Consider the following 21,738-nt stretch of genomic DNA (forward strand, 5'->3'; position numbering starts at 1 on the left):
AATGCCAGGGCTTAGTCACATTTGCAGATGTAATGAAGTAGTCACATGCTTGTACATCAATGTAGAACTGTGGTTCTCAGCCTGGGATGCTCATTAGAAATACCTGGAAAGCTTTTAAATAGACTGATGTCAAGCTACATCAGTCTCCACGCTGAGCAGCGAACCTGATGCGAGACTGGATTGCAGGACCCTGAGATCACGACCCAAAGTGAAGGCAGATGCTTAATGACTGACCCACCCAGGCGCCCAAACTATCAGAAGCAATTTTTTGGAATGACTTACAACCCTTAGGAAACTAAAAACAACCTTTGTTTTAATATTTACATTCTTGAAAATTTCAATTCACATTAAAATTGTCAAAACTACTTTGAGTTCATATGTAATATGGATTAGGATTTAGGCTCAAATAATTACACAGGATTTGTTCCCCTAAATAAGTCTTTAATGGAATATTTGGAGTTTGTATGGAGCTTTGGACAATTTTTTTTAATCATGTGGACTAACCTTAACATTGCTGGCAGCTCCTCTAGATCAACCAAGGAGCATCGTGGGCTGCTTTGAATATAAACAAAGTTAGTACCAAAATAGCATATGGGGAAAAGCACACTAACACATACACAATGATTAAGATCCCTCTTGAGGCACTTGGGGAATTAAACCAAGGTATGGAGTACCTTTCTAGACAGCTGCTTCTTTTTCTAAAACAAGGAGATGAGTTCACCAATCCCTGATGTGTCAGTTGCTTCTCTTAGGAGACGTCCTGGTTACGGGAATCTCTCAGTTCTGATGCTTCTCTGCTTAGCAGGCGGGGTCCTCATTCTATTCTATTCATAGAATCACCCAGAAAGGGAGTTGGCAAGATGGGGATGGATTGAATATAGGAGCCATATAAACTTGGAATCAGAGTGGAACCAGAGCGAATTCAGAGAAAATTGCAAAAATGGATAATTAGAGGGTATCCTGGCTAAACAACCACTTACATGTTTTCCCATAAATTTTAAAAAATTCTTTGCAAAGAGTATATGCTGCACATTTCTTTCAACAAATACATTATAAAAATGTTAACACTATCCCATGCCCTTTGCAAATGTTAGAGCAATAGGATTTTATTTTACGTGGATCACAAAGCAGTTTTGATGTCTCTTAGGCTTCTTAACCCTGAATTGTACCTCTTTTGCCTTTTTCTTTAAAGAGCTGTTTTGAAGGATTTCTGGCCCTTTCTGGAAAGTATATCACCGAAATGCACAGCCTGGGATATAATTCAAATCTTCCTAATCAGATTTCTCAAACCTTGATCTAATCAGCAAGCTGTTTTGCTTAGCTTTTTGGTCAAGTTCATTCATTAACTCAGAAGGCATTTATTGAATATTTGCTGTGTCTACCCCAGGGCTAGAATGTAATAAGATTAGTAGATGAATTGAGCCCTGTCCTTTAGGAGTTTGTAGTCTTATTGAATGAAGTAAAGGAAATAATAGAATGCTATTTAAAATGTACTATGGCTTTTATACTTTAAATATGTTTGAGGTCTTTCATGGCAGGTAATTGACATTAACCGTGACTTTGTGCGCCTGAAACAGCATTATAAAATATTTTCTTTTCGTATCTATTTCACAGTTAATATCACAGTTCTCCTTTTCAAAGATTCTTTTGCCATTATAGTCATCCCAGCAAAGTGTTGTTATAAGATTAATAGGAAGAATCACTGCCGTCTCACTGTCTCACTGACTGTGGGTTTGGGAAGATTCTGGGCCAGAGTCAAAAATAAGAAGTTGAAACCCCATTGATTTTTTATTTTTACTGGAGCATAGTGTAACATAAAACCCCTGCCACCTCAACACACCCCAAATCCTACCACTCTTAAATGTCATCTCCTACAACCAAGATGAGCCCACATAGAAAAGTAACTTATACTAATTTTACTTGAAGTCTGAGAAATAGTGAAATTGCTTTCTTATTTTGGAACAAAAGGCGTATACATATATGAGCTATTCAAGAAAAGGATTTTCTCACATGGTTGTTTAGAAAGATAGAAAAGGCTGTAATCAGAAGTTACCTCCTACTTCCCTATAGTACCTGCAGGTATTTTTCCTGTCCTCCTTCCTAGGTAATATCCTCTTGTGAGGCCCATTTGCAGTTATACACTGGCACCACTTTGATGATTCCTACTTATTTTCCTCCAAATAAGTGTTTATGTGTGTCGTACATATACAATTTTCCTCTATTAATGTTACAGAAAACCAACCTTAAATTTGCATCCACAATGAGGGATAAATAAGCAGCAAAAGCCCTTACTTATTGTTTCTATTCACGGGCTGGCCAAGAGTGCCATTTGACCGTACTTTCATTGCAGGGCTTACTCAGGGTTGAAGGTATGTATGTCTTTCCTTTTATTGCCATGTGGTTTTTTTTGTTTTGTTTTGTTTTGTTTTGTTTTGTTTTGTTTTGTTTTTTTGCTATGTGGCTCTTATAGAGACACACACAGCTCTTCACCCTAATTTGGTTATTTGGGAAGTGTGTCCCTCCTGGCTGTTTTAATTAGGAACACAGGCTTTGGTGGTCAGAGTCAACAACTTCTAGTGAGTTAAGCTCATTTATCCTGTGGTTTCCACTGTGCGAGCAGAATTGTATTCCCTCCCTTCTTTTTTATTCTCATCACAGCTTTCTGCGGCTGTGCATGAAGACATGAAGGGCTTGTATTTTCCTCACTTATTCAAGATTTAGGGATTCTTCAGTTCTTCCAAGGCCTTGTGCTTTGGCACTTTTTTTTTGTTGTTGTTAGAGTACTTAAATTTAGGTTGTGTTTTAAGGAATCAAAGATGGAACCTGTAGATTCTGACTCCACAGAGATCTGATTTTCTTGTGATGAAAGCCGTGACTTAGAATCACATATAGCCTCCTTCAAAGCCAGAGAAAAGTCCTAAAGAAAAATATGACAGAAGTTCCTTGAACTCAGGTGGAGAAAAATGCGTGGGCCCTGAAGGAGCACCGTGTGAGAATCTTCCAGTGTTCTTTTCTTATTGCTCAGTGGAACGGGATATACTTTGGAGGTGTGATATTGTGATTTATAAGAAACATACATTTGGTCAACTGAATGACCAAATATAGATTTCTCATATGTATTTGTTCTTCATCCACAGATATCTGCTCACAGTTCCTGAAACTTGTGATAAGGGCAAAAGAGGTGTTTTTCATTACGTTAACGAAGGTGGCTTTGTACCCCACTCAGGGGTGGGGGCTGTTTGCCAGGAGGACCAATCTTGTGATGGGAGGGTCGGAAGTTTCAGTTCTACCCCCCTTTCCCACCAGGGAGGAGAGAGAGAGACTGAAGGTTGAATCAATTGCCAATGGCCAATGGTTCAATCAACCATGCCTATATAACGAAGCCTCCATAAAAACCCAAAGGGATGGGGTTCAGAGAGCTTTCAGGTTGGTGAGCATTGGAGGCACTGGGAGAGTGAGGCCCCTGGATAGGGCATGGAAGCTCCACACTCCTTCCTGTACTTCACCCCTGTATCCCTTCATCTGACTGTTGATTCATATCCTATATCGTATCCTCTATTCAATGGGTAAATGTAAATAAGTGTTTCTGTCAGTTCTTTGAGCCACTTTTACAAATGAATCAAACCTAAGGAGGAGGTCATTGGAACCTACAATCGGTAGCTGGGTGGCCAGGAGCACAGGTGACAGCCTGGGGGTTATGACTGGCGTCAGAAGTGGCAGGGGGGTAGTATTATAGGGCTGAACCCTCAACCTACAGAATCTGATGCCAGCTCTGGGTAGGTAGTGTCAGAATTGAGTTGAATTCTGGGACACCCTGCTGATACCTGAGAATTGCTTGATGTTGGGGGAATCTCCCAACTCCCACTCCTCACCCCCCCACCTGGCTGCCAACTTTGGAATTGGCTCTGGGAACACAAAAGAGTTGGTGTCAGTAAAGGGGCCAGAATGGATGTTGTTAATTATTTGCCTTGATGAAAATGAGGAAAGAGAAGATTGTGTCATCGGAATGTCTTCATTAAAGGTCTACATGCTTGTAATGACTCTTTGGGGGATTACATAAAGCAAGTACATTGTGTGCTACCCAGTGGGAGCTTCTGAAAGTAGGCTATTGGCAGGCTTGATTGTGATCACTTCCAAATACTAAAGACCTTTACGCTATTTCTAAGACTTCCTGAATAAGGGATGGGGGGAAGGGGCTGGGCACTTGCTGAGCTCTATACTTGGCCATTGATCAGTGGCTGCACAATCTTGGATTCTTTTCTGGATTTTACCGAGCCTTTCTTTGGGTTTTGAGGCTACTGTTTATCTTGGTCAATTACAAATTCCATTTCTGGGTGGAGTTTGCAGAGATCAGTGAACAGAGAAGAGAGATCATCTTCCCCTAGATTCTAACAGAGCTTTTATGTTTTATTCTTATTCCTCCTCCTTTCCTGGGCAAGTCCCTTGCAGTGGCTCAGTCATGATGGGATTCTCCGTACATCTGGCCATCACTGCCTCCCTTTTCCCCATCTACCTGTCTGCAGCCTTGTTCCTTTTTTATAGTGAGATGGGTGAAGGAGTCTGAGGATCTGGGCCTCCCTGGGGAACCCAAGTGTCTGCAAGTCCAGGGTCCAGGATGGCAGATTCTTACTGCAACGTTCACATCCTATGAGATAGGATGCTGAGAGCTAGTGGGTGTAAAGTGCGTACTGAAGTTACTGATGCTTTCTTTCAGGGGTCCTGGGTAAGTTAGTGCTCCCCCACTTGCCCAAATGTACTTGCTATTGTCAACCTAAATAAAGAGGTAAAACAAGGCAAGCTCAAATTATCAGAAATTGAGTTTATTTGAGAATAGCATGGGAATTGCAATTTAGGAAATGAAAACTGTAGCAAGCTGCAGGCAAGTCCATGTAGCAGTTTGGGGTGGGCTGTTTTTATGGCCAGGAGTGTGAAGAGCAGGGAGTCTAGCCTGAGTCCAAGCAGCAAGTTCAGTGGCTTGAGGATGGGGAGACAATCTTGGTGGATGTTCATTGGTTGAGGGATAGGTTTCCAGTCTTCTGTAAAGCAGGCATTAACCTGAAATCAGTCTCTAAGTTCTTAAATTTTGCTTTCATGAGGGTGTGGAAGATTCTCCATTTCATATCCTCTTTAGGTTAGTCTCTCCACAATCCCACTGAGCAGTTTGAAAACTTTAGCTCACAGGAGGAAGCATGTATACATGCAGATTCCTGGGCTTCGCCCTCAAATCTGTCCAGGACTCAGCTGCAGGGTCACAGACCCACCTGAGTCTAGTTCAGGTCATTCTCAAAGCACACGTGGGCACGGCTATGGAGGGAAAACCCCTCTCCTTTCCAGGGAGCCACTTAGTTATTCATGAATCGGTACTTCTATTTAAGCTTGAGACCCTTGTCTGGCATTTTTCAAGGAGTTGTTCAGAAATTGTACTTATGTTATTAATGGTGATACCACAGGATCTCCCTGCTTTCTTCCTCTATCTTGCAGTTCTCAACTTGTCCACCGGGCTCTCCTCTCCTTTCCCTTCCCTTTTTCCTGTAGTTGTTAGATTTGCTTGCTAAAGCAACTCCTCTTATTTCTTATCTTTGCAGACCAAGGTCAGGGCTGACTTTCTCAACCTCTCCTGATTCATTCTGTCCTTTCCGACCTGCATTCTGTTATGTTCTTTTTAACAAATGCAATCTAAGCAACATGCTTTGGTTTTATCTCTCCGTGGGCCTTTGTAAGATAGTGGTCTTTTAGCAGATGCCTTTTCCTGGCAGATACAAATCAGTCTTTTCCCACTTGGAACTTCAAGCTATCTGCAGAAGTCCTCTGCAAGGATGAGGGAGGATGTTCTTGAGAGGAGCAAGACTGAACTTGGCCCTGTGACCAGCTTGGAGAGCACTTTGTTGGGAAATAGAATTTCAACAGAAGACCCCAGGAGCCTACTTTTCTTCTTTTCTTAACTTTTGTCTCTGACAGCTTTAAACTTGTCCAAGTATTATGACCACCCAAGCCCTAGATCTCTCTCTCTCTCTCTCTTTTTGTAGACAGAGAGACCTGCATTCTGCCCTCTACCCTAAATAGGGACTTACATTTTAATTTCTGGTTCTGAAGCAATACTGCCCCCCAAGTGATCCCCTCAGGCTCCCCGCTGTCTTTTGAGATTTGCCAGCCTCTATCTTCGCCATGCACTTTAGAGACCTATATTCCAATACATTTGCAAAGGTTTTCGCATGTGGAAGACTAACTCAGGCATTGTTTTCACCCCAGGGGAAGTTTTTAACTGTGTATTACCTTCTGATGTTGGTTTTTCTTTGTGTTTTTTTCTTCTGGCTGCAGGAAAGCAATCTCCCGGGCAGGCCTGCAGCACCTGGCTCCTGCACATCCCCTCAGCCTTCCTGTGGCAAATGGTCCAGCAAAGGAGCCCAGAGCGACTCTGGACTGGAGTGTAGGTGTTGGCTTTTTCATTTCAACATAATTCAATTGCATGTGTGTCTCTCTCATTCTCGGGCTCCCTATGGCTATGAAGCAAGGCTTAATAATTTTCAATATTGCTCACTGACCAATCTTCAAATACCTAAGCCATAGCTCCATTTGCAAACCTCCAGCAACATAGCTCCTTTGTATGAAATCAGATGTGTTTCAGACTAAAATAAAAACTTCATGAATTATTTGAGGCACTACTGCCTGGGTTTGCAGCTGTGAGATAAAAAGTATCTCTGTGCACATACTTTATTGGTTCTTGCCAACTTGATGATGAATAGAGCTTACTCTTAGCAACATCATGGCATCTAAGCTTAATTTCCTCAGCTCAAACTGCCTTCTTTTCCTTTTAGGTGCTTGTTTTCTTGTTTTTGTTTTCCCTGATACAAGATGATTTCATTTTACATTTTAGGTACTTCATGCCCTCCTGTCTGATATACTTCTGCCCTTAACACAAAGGTAGATGGGTCTGGTATCGGTGGTTTGAGTATAGTAACAATTTTAACCAAAAGATATACACAAAAGCTATTAACTTGAGCTGAAGATTGCATTCTGAAGTTCTTAAATTAATTAGAATACATTTACTGAGAGGGTCTTCAGTGAATCACGTTCTTGGTCAAAGACATCTATAACTGTGGACCGAAAGGCTTTGTCCCTTCCTTGAAGGAATGAATGTAGGGAACAGCATGAAGGTAGAGGAGGACTGCCCTAAAAATTTTGCCAGTTTGATCTTGATAGTGATTCTTGTTTAGCATTTGTAGTTGCGTTGAACAGTGGGGATAATTCATGTTATCCCATATTAAAGAGCATGGCAGGGTGGGGGAAAGGAAAAGAGGTTTTTTAATTAAAATATATATTTTTAGCCCATCTGTCATGACTTAATGTCCTTTTATATTAAAACAATTCTTCCTCTTTCCCAAGCACACACTTACTGACATTCTTATTTTACATTCTGGACTCATGCCAATATACGCTGCCTACCTAGAAAAAGACTGGACTTAACTGAGATGTAGCTTCTTCCGTGATAGGGTCGTGAGAATGCTCCGATAGCACCTGCATGTGCTGGATTGGTGCTTAGGATGAATGCTCCTTTCCTGGAGTTTCCCTATATTCTGGGACAGTAACTTAATAAACTCTTAAACCATAATGGAGTATATTTATACCAGTGTTTATATAATTAAAAAGAGTTACATGTGTAAATAAGCAGATAAATAAGATCAAAGAGCATCATCCTTGATCCAATAGTGAGAATGTTGGGAATCAGGGACCCAAACCAGTGAATTTAGTGTTTATGATGCCTAAACAACCCTCTGACCCCCAAGTAGTAGGACCCTATTTGAGAGGTAGGATTCTAATGAAGGATAGTTTAAATCGCTGACATAGAAAAAGTCATTAAATCCTTTTGCCTCTTGGGTGATGTTAGTCAAGTTACTTGATTTCTTTGAGTGTCCTCATCTATAGATGGGGACAATTGTAGCCCCTCCCTAAAGGGGACTTCTTGAGTGTTATTAGGATCAAATATGGCAGTAAGGGTGAAAGTTCTTTGTCAACTGTGCAGCCTGCAGATTTATTTAATCAGAAATAATATAGTTGATGAATTCAGTAATTCATCACATATTTGAGTCCCTGCTTTGTGCTAGAGCCTGTGTTGGCTCCTTGGGATTCTAAAATGAGGAAGATGGGATTTCTGCCTCTGAGAAGCTCAGGAAGCAGTCAGCATACAAAAATCAGCAGCAAGAATATAGGGTGGTGACACCTAGAATAGAGAAGCCCAGAGTCATGGAGTGCCAGGAAGGATGCTCCATCTCTATTTGATGGTGGAAATAGTTATCAGAAAATACTTTTAAAAAGAAGTGTCCTGCTTGAGCTGAAGCTTAGCAAGAAGGTATTATTTTCTGATTCCTGTAGAGATGTATGCACTCTAATATCTCATCAAAATGGTATTTTGGGCTAGTGGTGGGAGGCTGCACTACATAGCAGGAGAAGAGCAAGTAAGAGCTAAGCTCTTTCTTCCTCCCTCTCCTTTGATTGTGGGCGCCCTGTCATGGCGTCCCGGTGAAATGATGGCATGGCAGGAAACACTTTGGAGATGTTTAACAATGGAGGGAACACTGAAAGCCTCCTCTGAAGACACTCCATCTGAGGGCATATTTGAAGATCTGACGTGTAAGGAGCTATAAAGATATGACTGAAAAAAAAATTAACTGTGGGCTGATACTGCTGTTAGCGAACTAAAGCCAAACAGTGACCAACACTACAATTCCTTATTTATGATTGATTCCTTATTATGATCATTATAAAACATGTTTCTCAGAAGAGAGGAAGAAGCAGATGGTTAAAAAACATTTTAAAGCTTTTTTTTTTTTCTAAGACTTGCCCTTGCTTCAAAATTTTTGGCTTTTGCTAACAAATGTGCTTTTCACTAATTTGATTTATGTCACCTTAGTTTGCTGGTTTGTTCACATTGCTGAACCAGGATTTTCTTTGTTCTGCTTAAAGTGTGAGCTCAGGCCATGGGCGTGACTTGTCTCTGTCATTCCCTCATCTCACCCCCTGCCTGGCTCCCTGTGGAAAAGCAGCACGACCACCTATGCCCCCTCTATCAGCCCATTCTCTGGACTAAAGACATTGAAATGATCAAAATTCACTTACTCACTTTTACTAGTTACTGATCTCTGATTTGGCTTGGAGCCTTTTATGTTTCCCAAATGAGGGGGTGGCCTTAGGGGATGAGGTTCATCTCAAAGGCTTATAGGACTCTGAGCCCCTGACTTAAGTCACCTCCCCTCTCTGCATTTCACCAGCGGAAAAACAGATACAAAAAGCTGTTCGTGGTACATTTGAAGTTGCAAGACAAATCAGGATGAATTAAAAACTTAGTCCCTACATTTCTACTTAGTGTAGAATCCCAAAGGGGTCCTGTTTTGACTTTGTGCCAAAGCCTTTAGAAGGGGCACAATGGTTTCCATAAATATCTTTGTGCAAAGGGCTTTAAGGAGCAACCTGCCTACAGGGGTGCACTGATTTGGTGAGCCTAGACTGTAGGCACCTGTGTACTTTGGCCAGGTGTATCCTGTTGTAGGAATCGGTTTGATGTGTTGGGTATGCAAACTTAATAATTTCCTTAAAGTATTCATATTCCCATTTTCATATTCTCATTTACCTACTTAGTGATATATATTATCTCTCTCTTATTTTTAGCTGTTCCTCAAAGTCCCCAAACTTCCCTCTTGCTATGATTTACTCAAATGGTTATTAGGACTTATCAGATTGTGTCTCTCATATGATCTCATTTTCTTGGTGACTCTTCATGAACATTCTCTCCTGCCCCTGAGCAAAAACCTGCCCCTCCATGCATGTCAGGGGTAGAACCCTGCATGTTGATGTGTGGGGAGTAGCCAAATCAGTCTTCACTATGGTGCCTGAGCCTTCTATTGACAACAGTAGACACATGTGGAAATTGCTATTTCCTGTAGAGATTTCCTCTCATGCTCTGTGCCAAGTCATACTCATCTTTTCAACTGGCCTAATTCTGTTTATCTTATTCACTTTTTGCTTTGTTTCCTCACAATACCTCTACCCATGGTGCACTGTCTTAGAAACCTTAGAACCAAATTAGTGGTTTTTAGTTGCTTTCTTAGTCCAGATCCTCAGGTCGATTTCAGGCTCCTTGAAGGGAGGGACCAAGTTTTTTGCCCAGTTTTTCTTCTTCACAATGGAGAGCATGGGATCATAGGCCTACCCGCTATTTGGCTGCTGAGATCAGGGGACAAACTGATTTGGGCAGCTTTTCTATTCAATTGGTGAGAAGTGGACATTTCATTGGGAGTTGACCAGCATTCAGATTATCTCCAGTTCCTGAAAGGATTGGTAGACAAGAGTCCAAAGCTTCTTTTGAAAAAAGAAATGGGTTTATGCTATTTGAAACCAAGTAACTCTTTAAAAATCACTTTCCTAGTATGACACATTTAATTAAGTCTTGGAGTATAACAGCGGTCTGATCTCATTCCTCCCAACTTACCACCCTTCACCCTTATGGTGACAACCTGTAGGGGCTGCTTCCATGGACACACCATATCATGCATGTTGACCAAACCAGTTTTTGGGAAAACAAGCGAAGTTGCCAGAAAGGGAGTAATACTCAAAAAGGAAAAAAATTCTCATCTCCTGGGCTGGAATCCAAGGTTCTGGTTTAGAGTGATTTAGCCCCTGTAGAAGTATGTCTGTTATATAGATAATGTGTGTCTTCTCTTGAATGTCATATGCTTCATTCTATGATGGAGACTTAATTCATACTTAGATATTTTTTCCCCTCTTTTTAGTATTCTAGCAGGGAACATAGGAGGTGGGTCTTACTCTGTCTCCACTGTTTTATAATTTGTTTTTGCCCATTACACTGCCTAAAACAACTTTCAAAGCAATGGTGAAAAAGTCACCCAGATCTTTCTTAAAGGGCATGTTGGTTTTAACGTCGATTTTAATTTCAGTTCATTTTTCCCTCCCTCCTTGGAAAATTTCCTCCAATTGTGAGGGCTATGGAAAATAGGATCAACACAAACAAAGCCAGATTCTAAGTCCAGACCATATTTTCTTGCCTCTAGTTGGCAATGCTAAGAAAATAACTGCATTCTCCTAGGCAGGTAGAAACAAAACAGTTATACACCACCTCACCACTTGGTTCAGGAACAAGATTAGGGAAACAGAATCTTCACGCAGGATTGGTTTAAACTGGGTTATGAAACTAGGTCATCTTATCTTTAGAAACCTTGAATGAAGAAACAGGAGGAGGCAGGTGTGTATGGGTATGTGTGTGCGCATGTTCTCATTTCAGTCTTATTTCAGATGGCAGGTCCTGACAAACCTGTGCTTTTAGGCTTTAGCTCTTGTACCTTCAGGTTAGGGTGTTGTCCCCAATAGTGACTCTCACCTCAACATTTTCTCCACTCCCATCCCCATTTCAAAAACTGTTTAGTCAGGTTAATCAATGTGCCTGATGCTTGAGAGGTCAGGAGGAGCTAACCAACTATAAATCAGTGAAGGTCCTGGTCCTGGTTAGCTGTGTTAATAGTGGGACAGATCTAGCATGATTTCCAGAACCCTCATAATCCTTTATTTCCCCCAATTTTTTTTCTTTTTTTTTAAAATTTTTATTTATTTATGATAGTCACACACACAGAGAGAGAGAGAGAGGCAGAGACATAGGCAGAGGGAGAAGCAGGCTCCATGCACAGGGAGCCCGACGTGGGATTTGATCCTGGGTCTCCAGGATCGCGCCCTGGGGCAAAGGCAGGCGCTGAACCACTGCACCACCCAGGGATCCCTATTTCCCCCAATTTTAAGAATTTTAAATTATGTCACACTTGCTGCTGGGAGTTATCATAGAATCCCACAGTTTCACAGGTCATTGAGAAGTGTCTGGCTCTGAACTTCTGCCTCTAAGCAAGTGATTACCTAAACTGACACTGCCCAATAGAAATACAGGTGAACCATAAAGTATTTCTAAATTTTCTGGTAGCCACATTTTTTAAAAGTAAAAATAAATAGGTAATTTTAACGTTAGGACCATCTTTTGTTCAGCCAAATACATAAAAAATATTACTATCTCAACATGTAATCAGTATAAAAACTATCAGTGAAGTGGTTTGCATCCTTTTTTTCATGCCGAGTATTCAAAGTCTGCTGTGAATGTTACATTGACAGGACATCTCAGTTAGAGTTAACCATATATCAAATTCTCAGTAGCCATCATATACTTATTGGGAAGCACAGAGCCAAACCATCTGAGACAAATTCTACCTACTATTATCATGAAAATTTTCAGGGAGAGACAGTTGAGATTTCCTTTTCCTTTCTGAGTTTGTAAGGACATTTACATGAGATGCATCTTTATAACTTCCTTACTGTTTCAAAACATTTTTGTAAGCAAGTGTCTTCCTTTTGTGTAGACTATTTGCTTCTAGTGTCAGTTCACTCTGTGTTATTCAAACTCTTCCCCACCAATACACACACATATCTTCTTACCTATAACCATTACTAGGACTTCAGTAGAACTTGAGAGCAAGGACTCATATCTGTATCTATAAATCCATACCTAGATGGGTCTCTACTCTTAGGTAGCTAGATCTGTCTTTATACAGATGGATGTATATAAACATATGTGTATCTATAGAGACTTGTCTCAGTGCTCACAAATACAGAAGAAATGTTATCTTCATTTAAAAGTGGGAGAACTATTTTTTCTGTCTAGCACAGATAGATATTCTCAGTTATGTATTGTTTGAGATGATAGTTCAAGGTAGATGTGTACAGGAGAGAGAAAAAGGTTCCTGGGTGGGGAGAATGGAATAAACCAAAAACATTGCACAAAAGAAGGAAGATATGGCTATATGTAGAAAAGAGAGATGAAGGAGGAAAATGTACAAAGATGCATACAAGGAAGGTTAAAGATAGACAAATTGGTGCCATTAATAGAAGGTCTAGTATGTGAGATTAAATTTGGATTTCATTTTATAAATAATAGGGCATTGTTTAAGCATCCTGAGCAAGACAGAGACTTAATCATAGTTCTGTTCTAAAGGAATTAATTTTGCAGCATTGTAAAATATCAAAGAGAATGTCAGAATTTGAGTTCAGAGCAGAAGAAATCAGGACTCAGTTTAGACATGTTCTTCAGTAAGTAACTTGGGGGTAGACATAGATAATGAAAGGAAATCCAGACAAAAATATGAGGCCTATATTAGTTGGTGTAGAAGAGGCTGCAATAAATAAAATATTCAAAATATATAATTACCATGGAAGAGAAGTATATTTCTCTTTCATATAACAAACCAGGACTATTTCAAGTAAGTTAGGTGGGAAGTAGGTCCTATTCCACATTGTTATTCAATGCTCCAGGCAGTTGACCTTATATCCTAACCATATGGCTTCTGAAATCATCCCAAAGGTTGACTTTTCAAGTGTCCGGTGTGGGAAAAGAGCGTGGAGGAAAGCATGTGGGAGGTTTCAATTGGCCAACTCTGAAAACAGTGCGTGTCTACTCATGCTTATGTTCCATTGGCTGGATCTTGGTCACATGGCCACAAGTAGTTGGAAGGGAGGCTGGGTAATGAAGTCTAGCTATATGTCCAGGAAGAAGGAAAAAATTATTTTAGTGAATGGCTAGTAGTCTTGGCTACAAAGTCCAAGGAAAGAAACTTGAATAATACCAACATCTATGGGTTAGAAGGGAAGGAAAACTGGAGAGTGTCCACCTTAAAAGAAAACTGCCGGTTATTTTACCAGCAAACTGGATTTATTTAGGACTAGCAGAGGAATTGCAATTTGGAACATGCAAGCTATGGCAAACCATACTTGAGTCTGGAGATCAAAAGAGAGAAAGAGAGAGCCATTACTTCATAGAGAAAAGGAGGACAGTGGGAGGAGCTGCTTTGAAAAGAAGTCCATTGGAGAAAAGCCAGAGTCCAGGGAGGTGATGATTTCTCATTGGCTGAGTTGTGGTATTTTCTTATTGGCTGAGCCTGTTTCAGGGAAGGAGAAATTCTTTCCTCCTGCTGGAGTAGTAAAGTAGGCTTCTCCTTGTTGCAAATGCAAGGTAAGTCTCTTCTGGTAAGTTGGGAGTCTGCAATTAAGGACAAGTGGTAGAGTGTGACAGCTCCCTCATCTGATCTCCTGACTCCATTTTTTAAAATTTATTTTTAAAAAGATTTTATTTATTTATGAGAGGCACAGAGAGAGAAGCAGAGACATAGGCAGAGGGAGAAGCAGGCTCCCCACAAGGAACCTGATGTGGGACTCGATCCCGGATCCCGGGATCACACCCTGAGCCGAAGGCAGATGCTCAACCACTGAGCACCCAGGCATTCCCTCCTGACTCTATTGTATTGTATTGTATTGTATTGTATTGTATTGTATTGTTTATTTTTTAAGGTCCTGACTCCATTTTAAATGAATTTTCTTTATTCAGTTTTGCAAGGGTAACCACAGCAAAAATTATAGAAACTATATTGAACACCTATTAACTTCTTATTGGGTGCAAAGCATTGAACATTATGCATTTTCACATTTAAATATCACTATGATTTTGTGAGTGAAGTACAATTATTATTAGTGGTGAGTAAACTGAGGTTTAGGATAGTTAGAGAGGCCCAGGGTCATATAGCTAGTCGGTGGAAAATCTGTCTCATGTTTATTGATATTGATCTAGAGAAGGATTCATCAGAAATGTAAGAAGAGAGCCACAATGGTTCATTTGTCTTTTCTGTTTTTGTGTGAATGCAACCCCCAGCTGGATATCTTTATGCAGAATTCAGGAGTCCCCAAGACCACCTTCACTTCTGACATCAATTGAGGGCTTGGGACTCCCTAGCACCATACTCAGAATGTTTGATGAGTCACTAGAAGGACTCACAGAATTTACTGAAAGCTGTTACACTCACATTTATGGCTTATTACAGTGAAAGATGCAGATTCAAATCCACCAAGGGAAGAGGTACATGGTGCAGAGTCCAGGAGAGTGCCAAGGTGGAGCTTTGAGTTATCCTCTTCCAATGGCTCTGTGGACGGTGCTAACCTCTCCCAGCAACCATGTGTGACAGTACATATGGCATATTGCCAATTGATCTGAATCTTGGTGTCTCGAGTAGTAGTTGCAGCTTGATCATGTAGATACGGTTGGGTTTCTTCATGGCAGAATGTAATCTCTAGCCCCACTGGAGGGTGAGCTGATATATGGCTCCAAGCCCCACCATAAATCATGATTCTCTTAGACTATCTGGCATAGTTCCATGTCCCAAGGTAAACATAACACTCTTATCAGGTAGGACTTTCCAAGCACTTAGGGAGATGACCTTCCTAGAGCTGAGGACAAAGTCCAGATTTCTCTTTGGGTAAGGTTACTATAAATGTACTTTATTAGGCATCAGACAAGATAGATGTGCAAGAAAAGAATGAGGCATGGGAGAAATGTAGTCTAGTAAAAGATATGCTTCATCATTATTTTGCATGATTTTTTTTAAAAAAAGATTTTCTTCTGTTTGTCATTTAGAATACTGTCATGTTTCTATTGGGTACTCATATTTACTTCTCACAGTTAATGACTCTAAACTAATGGACAGCTAAAAATATTTATCCCTTTCTACCCCTTTGGAGTTCCATGTAACAAAATGACCATTCATTCATTTATTCATTGATTCTTAGTCTTTCATCTTTTCAAATTCAAAATTTATTTGTCATCTACTATTTTCCAGGAACTAAGTGAAGTGGACATTCAATGTTCTAGTGGAGTTTAGAATCTAATATATGAGGGAACATTAATCACATAATTATGCCAATGAATAGATAATTACCAATGGAGATAATTTTGGGAAGAGAACATGGTTTGATGAGAGAAACTAAGAAAGTAACTTGACTTAAGCTTTGGGGTCAGTGATGGCTTCTTGGAGGGAGTAACACTTGATCTGATGACCAGAAAGTAAATAGAAATTAATCATATATAATCAAAATGGAGAAGAGTAAACAATTTGGATATAATAAACAGCATTTGCAGTGAATCGGGATGTAGGGAGATTTCACAAAGACCTAAACAAAAATGAGTAAGGCACAATGTAGGTATCTTGTGTAAGGAATTTTTAGTCAAGGAAACAGCCAATTCAAAGGACCTGATGTGAGAGCTTCCTTAGCCTGTTTGAGAAACAGCAAGGAGACCAGTGTGACTGCAAGTCAATGACTCAGATGTAGTATGATAGAAGATGAGGTAACCAGGACAGAAAATGAAGTTGCAGAGAAACAGAAAGTGAGGGAGGCAACCAGGGTCTAGATAGTAAAAACTTCGCACTCTTTTAAGTTCATAGACAGCCTTTGAAGAGTTTTGAGCAGATCAGTAACTTGCTCAGATTTACATTTTAAAGCAATTACTTTCATTGTTCTGTGGAGAACAGACCATGGGGAGGCAGGACTGAAGCAGGGACACCAGTTGGGGGGCTATTGGGACATTCTAAGCCAAAGATTATGGAAGATCAGGTGGTGACAGCTGAAGTGGTAAGTAATTGAGTTTCATGCCCAGTTTGAAACTGGAGTCAATAAGATTAGCGGATGGGAGGAGTGGGAAAGAGAGATCTAGAATGACCCCAAAGTTTTTAGCAAATATTTGTGGCTATAAGAAAGGAAATGCCATTTGCTGAAAATCTAGGGAGAAGATTGGAGTATGAGGAGATTTAAGGAGTATATCACAAGCTGAGTTTTGAGAGTAAAATTTTGGGTGCTTTTTTGTTTCAAGTGGACATACCGAGAGAGCAGGGTTTTTTATTTGTTTGTTTAATGAATCTGAAGTTCAAAGAGAAGGTTTGCACTGTAGGAATAATGGGGGAGGCAATAATTAATTGATGGAATCTACAGCCAGGAGAACTAAATGCAATAACCTAAGGACTGGATGTGGATAGAGAAAAGATCTGAGAATGAGCTGTGGAACATTCTAATGTTTAGAGTTTGGGATTATAGGAAAGGTCCAGGAAAGAAGATTGTGATGGAGTGGCCAATGAGGTGCAACAAAAACAAAAGGAGTATAGTGTTTCCAGGAAGCAAGTGTCCCTAAAAGAAGGAATCATCTGTATCAAAAGCTGTTGGTTAAGATAAAGATCAAGAATTGGCCATTGGATTTAGCCCTGTAAAGTCACTGATGATGTTGACAAAAATAGTTACAGCGGAATGAGAAGGAAGAATGCCTGATGGAGTTGGGTTCAAGAAATAATGGAGCGCAAAGGAAGTAAAGGTAGCAGATAAGGAAAACTCATTCTTGAACTTTGCCAGGAAAGGAGAACAACAAGTAGAAATAACTAACAGGGATGTATGGGTCCAGAAATCAAACTACAAATATAATTTCTCCAGCTCTTATTTATATTCAAAATTGTGATCATAATATACAGGTAATCTTGAATTTTATTTTTATTTGACTTTACATCATATAGTTTTCCATATGGCCAATCTTCATAATTGTACTTCTTGATGACTTTATAATATTCCATTTCATGGGCAGCTTCAGTGGCTCAGCAGTTTAGTGCTGCCTTCAGCTCAGGATGGGATCCTGGAGTCCTGGGATTGAGTCCCATGTTGGGCTCCCTGCATGGAGCCTGCTTCTCCCTCTGCGTGTGTCTCTGCCTCTCTCTCTCTCATAATAAATAAATAAAATCTTTAAAAAATATTCCATTTCATGTATTATTCTATCAAACATTCTTCTCTACTGGGCATTTATGATAATTCCAATTTTTTATTAGACAAGGTAGAAATAAGCTTCTTGATGTAAATAGTTTTTTTCTTCTGTTAGGATTATTTCCTTAGGGTACATTCCTAAAGTAAGATTACTAAGTAAGTGTATAAACGGATTTAATTTACTCTGTTGCTTCTTTAAAGATTTGTGCATTGAAGACTTTTCTCTTATTCCCAGGATCTATCTTGTTAACTTTGAGCCTTCTCACTATGTATCTATGGTTTCCTGTCTCTTTCCTTAAAATCTCTCTGGGCTACCTTATACCTCCTCATCTCTCCTCCTCTCTTACCTTTTCTGGTGACTGTACAAGGACAGAAAAGTATCAAATTTAATATGTCAGTCATAGACAAGTTCCAGAATCTATTAACTTGAATGGGTAGGGTAGGGTTTGCTAGATTAGGGAATCTCAGGCTCTCTGCACACTAATCACTTCAGAACTTTGAAAACTCATGATGTCCAGGTTTCACCTTACATTAGTTAAAATAGACTCTCTGGAGATGGTGCCCAGGTATTCTTAAAAACTCACCAGTTCATTTTAATGAGCAGTCACATTTGAGAACCAGTGGGTCAGAGCCACTGTGGCAGGAAACCTCTTGTCCTTTTTTTTTTCCCTCTTTCCCTACAAAGGACAGTCTTTCTGATCAGATTTCCTCTTCAGAATGAGGTTAGCTGGACCTAGCAGCTCTGCTATGCCTGAATCTGAGTCAAGGTTTATCAGCAAGGATCTGAGTGCTTGTAGGTGGTATGTAGTATGCAGGGGGCAAATAGCCCCTGGCCCAGGTGAAGCCTACCAGCCTGGTGAGTTAGTGGAGTGCTTGCAAATCTGAGTCCCCAGGTCTTGACTGCTCCTGCTTCCCTTACTTGACCTCCCAGGAGTTAATTTCTGGCCTAGTTTGGTATTTACTATCAGTGGTTTTGGACCATTTGACCCACGGCAACATTTTATTCTCCATTTTTTTAAATTGCTGGCAGGATTTTTGCTCTTTTGCCTTCCCTAATATTTGATGCTGTAATTATGTGTTTTGTTTTCATGTTCTCTGGTAGATTTTATGCCGTGGGTTGCCACACTAACCCAGTGCCTGGCACCAGTGGTCTGGAATAAATGTTTATTGAATGAATTAAAGAACAACGGAATGAAAAAAAGTATTTTATTCTATAAATGGCAATAAAAAAGTTGGGTATTAAGTCCCCAATAATAGGCTGTTTTAGACTTTGGGGACCAATTTCTTTAGGATACCTAACAAAAACATGCCTTTCACATATTTAAGTATGTTCTCATCCATCCCTACCTGAAAATTTCTAGGGTGTTCTTGTCTTGCTTCTGTTGCTTTTCTGTAAGATGGACTGTGAAGTGAACCCCATTTTCCCGTTGACTTTCATAAAGAACATGAACATGACTTTCTACAGGGAAAGTGACCAACAGAAAAGAAAAATTTCTAGTGGAAAGACGGTCAGTCACCCTTTGACATGGAGGGTGGTGATTCTCATTAGCATTGCTTTCTTTTTTGGAAGAGTTTTGAGGCATTCTGAGATATGCAGGGCCTGCTCCTCCCACCTTGTGTTGTTCCTGATCCTTCAATATCTATAGAACTCATGAATTTCTCTTGCCCCTCCCCTTCACTCTTCTAAGAGTTGGTGTCATCTATCTCAGATTGTGAAGTCTGTATAACCTACACTTATTCTTGCCTGAAAATCATTTGAGCCTATGGGCTCTGAAAAGAAAGGTTTTGTACTGGAATCTTAAGAAATACATTTATTATAAGAGATGATGGCACTTTGTATTTTTTTCAGCTTCTCTTCAGTATATGTTTCTGCTACTTCATGTTGAGCTTTGGGATTCAGAGGGCAGTCAGGCGGGCATTTCTGGAGTCTGTTATTATAAAGGTGACTCATGTGAGATGGACTTCCAAGTTACTTGGTTATTTTGTAAAGCTCCTTACTGAAGTCATTTAACAAAAATGCCATAAGTGGCTTAAACAATAGGAATTTATTTCTCACAGTTCTGGAGGCTGGGAAGTGCAAGATCAAGGCACAGGTATATTCGGTTTCTGATAAGAACCATGTCCTGGCTTGTAGATGGCTGCTGTCTCACTCTGTCTTCAGATACCTTTCCTCCGTGTATGCATGGAGAGAAAGCCCTCTCGTGTGTCTCTTATCAAGGCACTAATCCCAATCATGAGGGCTCCACCTTCATGACCTAATTAACTCTCAAAGGCTTCATCCTCAAATACTGAGGAGTAGGGCTTCACAAATGAATTTGGTGGGGGGGGCGGATCACAATTCAGTCTATAACATCCCCCATGGAAGAGTGATTGCATGCCCCACTGATGAATGAGATAAAAACAAGAGCAATTTTCTTTTAAAATCAGTAAACTTCCTCTCTTTGTGGTTAACCCAATACAGTGCCTTCCTTAGTAGCTGAGTCCTTTTCAAGCAAATGAGCAAAATTCACAATTAATACATAAATCCACCATGTTTCTGAGGTAGTGTGCCAGAAGAAGGAAGGTGGCATCCTATTCATTATCCCGTTTTAAAGTATTATATTCCCCCCACCCATCCCAATGAAACAGTATGTGTTCCTGAACATCAGATTATTGTACTTATGTCACCCATCACAGCACCTCTGTTTGCCATCAGATGTGACTATGTAGGAGCAGGGAAATCACTCCGTTTGAGGAATGTAGAGCTATATGGGTGAAAGATGTACTGAAGTAGGAAAAGTGTGAATGAGTAGAAATTCATTATGCTTTGAGTACACAGTGACTTAAAGTAAGTTTTGAGAGGCCTCTGCTTTAGAATATAATTTACCCATTACTGATATTACATATGGCTTCAAACAGTCTTTAAAGTACTCTAATATCACTATCCTTCTTCTTAGCTAATTTACTAAATAAAGGCACCTTTTAATAGGATTTTGGTCTCAACTGTTGTGGGCTGTGCAGTGTTGGGCCTGGATAAATATGGCCTTCCGTTGAACAACGTGAGGGATTTTTCTTCCTTTATTTAAAATATGTTTCACAGATGACGGGATCTGTGAATAAAGCTTTTATAGGCCTAATGTCTGTTTTAGTTATGGCTCAGACAAAGTTTTCCCAAATATCTATTCTGTTTCTAGAATTTTGATAGGACTAACATCAACCATATCTCCAGGGCTGTGCTTATTTTCTTGCATCCAGAATCTAAATTTGAGATCTCCCCCCTTGATGCCTGAAAAGAAAACTGAACTCAGGTGGATCTTTTCCTTCCAGGAGAATGCCGTGAACGGAGAGCACCTGTGGCTGGAGACCAACGTCTCAGGAGACTTATGCTACCTGGGAGAAGAGAACTGCCAAGTCAGATTTGCAGTGAGTGTGCTCCTCGGACCTCTGGGCTCTCACCTTCCCCTGGGAGGGCCGCCAAGTTGAGTCTTCCAGCAGCACAGAGGCCACCATGCCTGAATCTCCAAGGAGAGGTTTGAGAGAGCCTGTACCTTGTGAGACGGTTGACAGTTAATGTGGCTTTTAAGGGGTCGGTTTTAATGGCTTTAGGGCTTGGCTCATTATTTGTTATGGTCTGTGATCAGGGATTATGACTGACTGAAAGCGGAGATAATGGTTAGCATTTGTAACAATGAAGTATTTTTTAAGGTAGGTACTTTTTTTTAGACTTAATGGCTTTGCACATTTAATAGACTATAGAATAGTGTAAATCATAACTTTCTTATGCATTGGGAAGCCAGAAGATTCATTTGACTCACTTTATTGTGATACTTTATTGCCGTGGTCGAAAACTGAACCCACAATATCTCTGCCGTATGCCTGAATTCAGATCAAGTTGTGGAGGATAAAATTCTAGAAACTGGACAATTAACAAATACATTGAAATAGCCCATGCTTTTTAAAACTTGCTTTGTATCCCTATTTAGAACCATCAGTATAAATGTCAAGATTGTCTTTATGTTCTGTGAAAAGAGCATGGTTGCCAGGCATTAAGTTGTGAGGAACTAAAATTGTATTAAGCAAGTGAACTTAAATTTT

General features: G+C 40.1%; 1 protein-coding gene across 1 annotated transcript in view; it reads left to right on the forward strand.

The window, feature by feature from the left end:
- The window catches only part of DGKI (diacylglycerol kinase iota), a 419,283-nt gene that overhangs the window by 138,940 nt on the left and 258,605 nt on the right, over positions 1-21,738 (forward strand). Inside the window, 2 exon segments of the mRNA XM_072762958.1 lie at positions 6,319-6,427; positions 20,971-21,066. Of these exon segments, the coding sequence (XP_072619059.1) occupies positions 6,319-6,427; positions 20,971-21,066 (205 nt within the window).

This window comes from Vulpes vulpes, chromosome 7, assembly GCF_048418805.1.
Source record: "Vulpes vulpes isolate BD-2025 chromosome 7, VulVul3, whole genome shotgun sequence".
Classification (NCBI taxonomy): Eukaryota; Metazoa; Chordata; class Mammalia; order Carnivora; family Canidae; genus Vulpes; species Vulpes vulpes.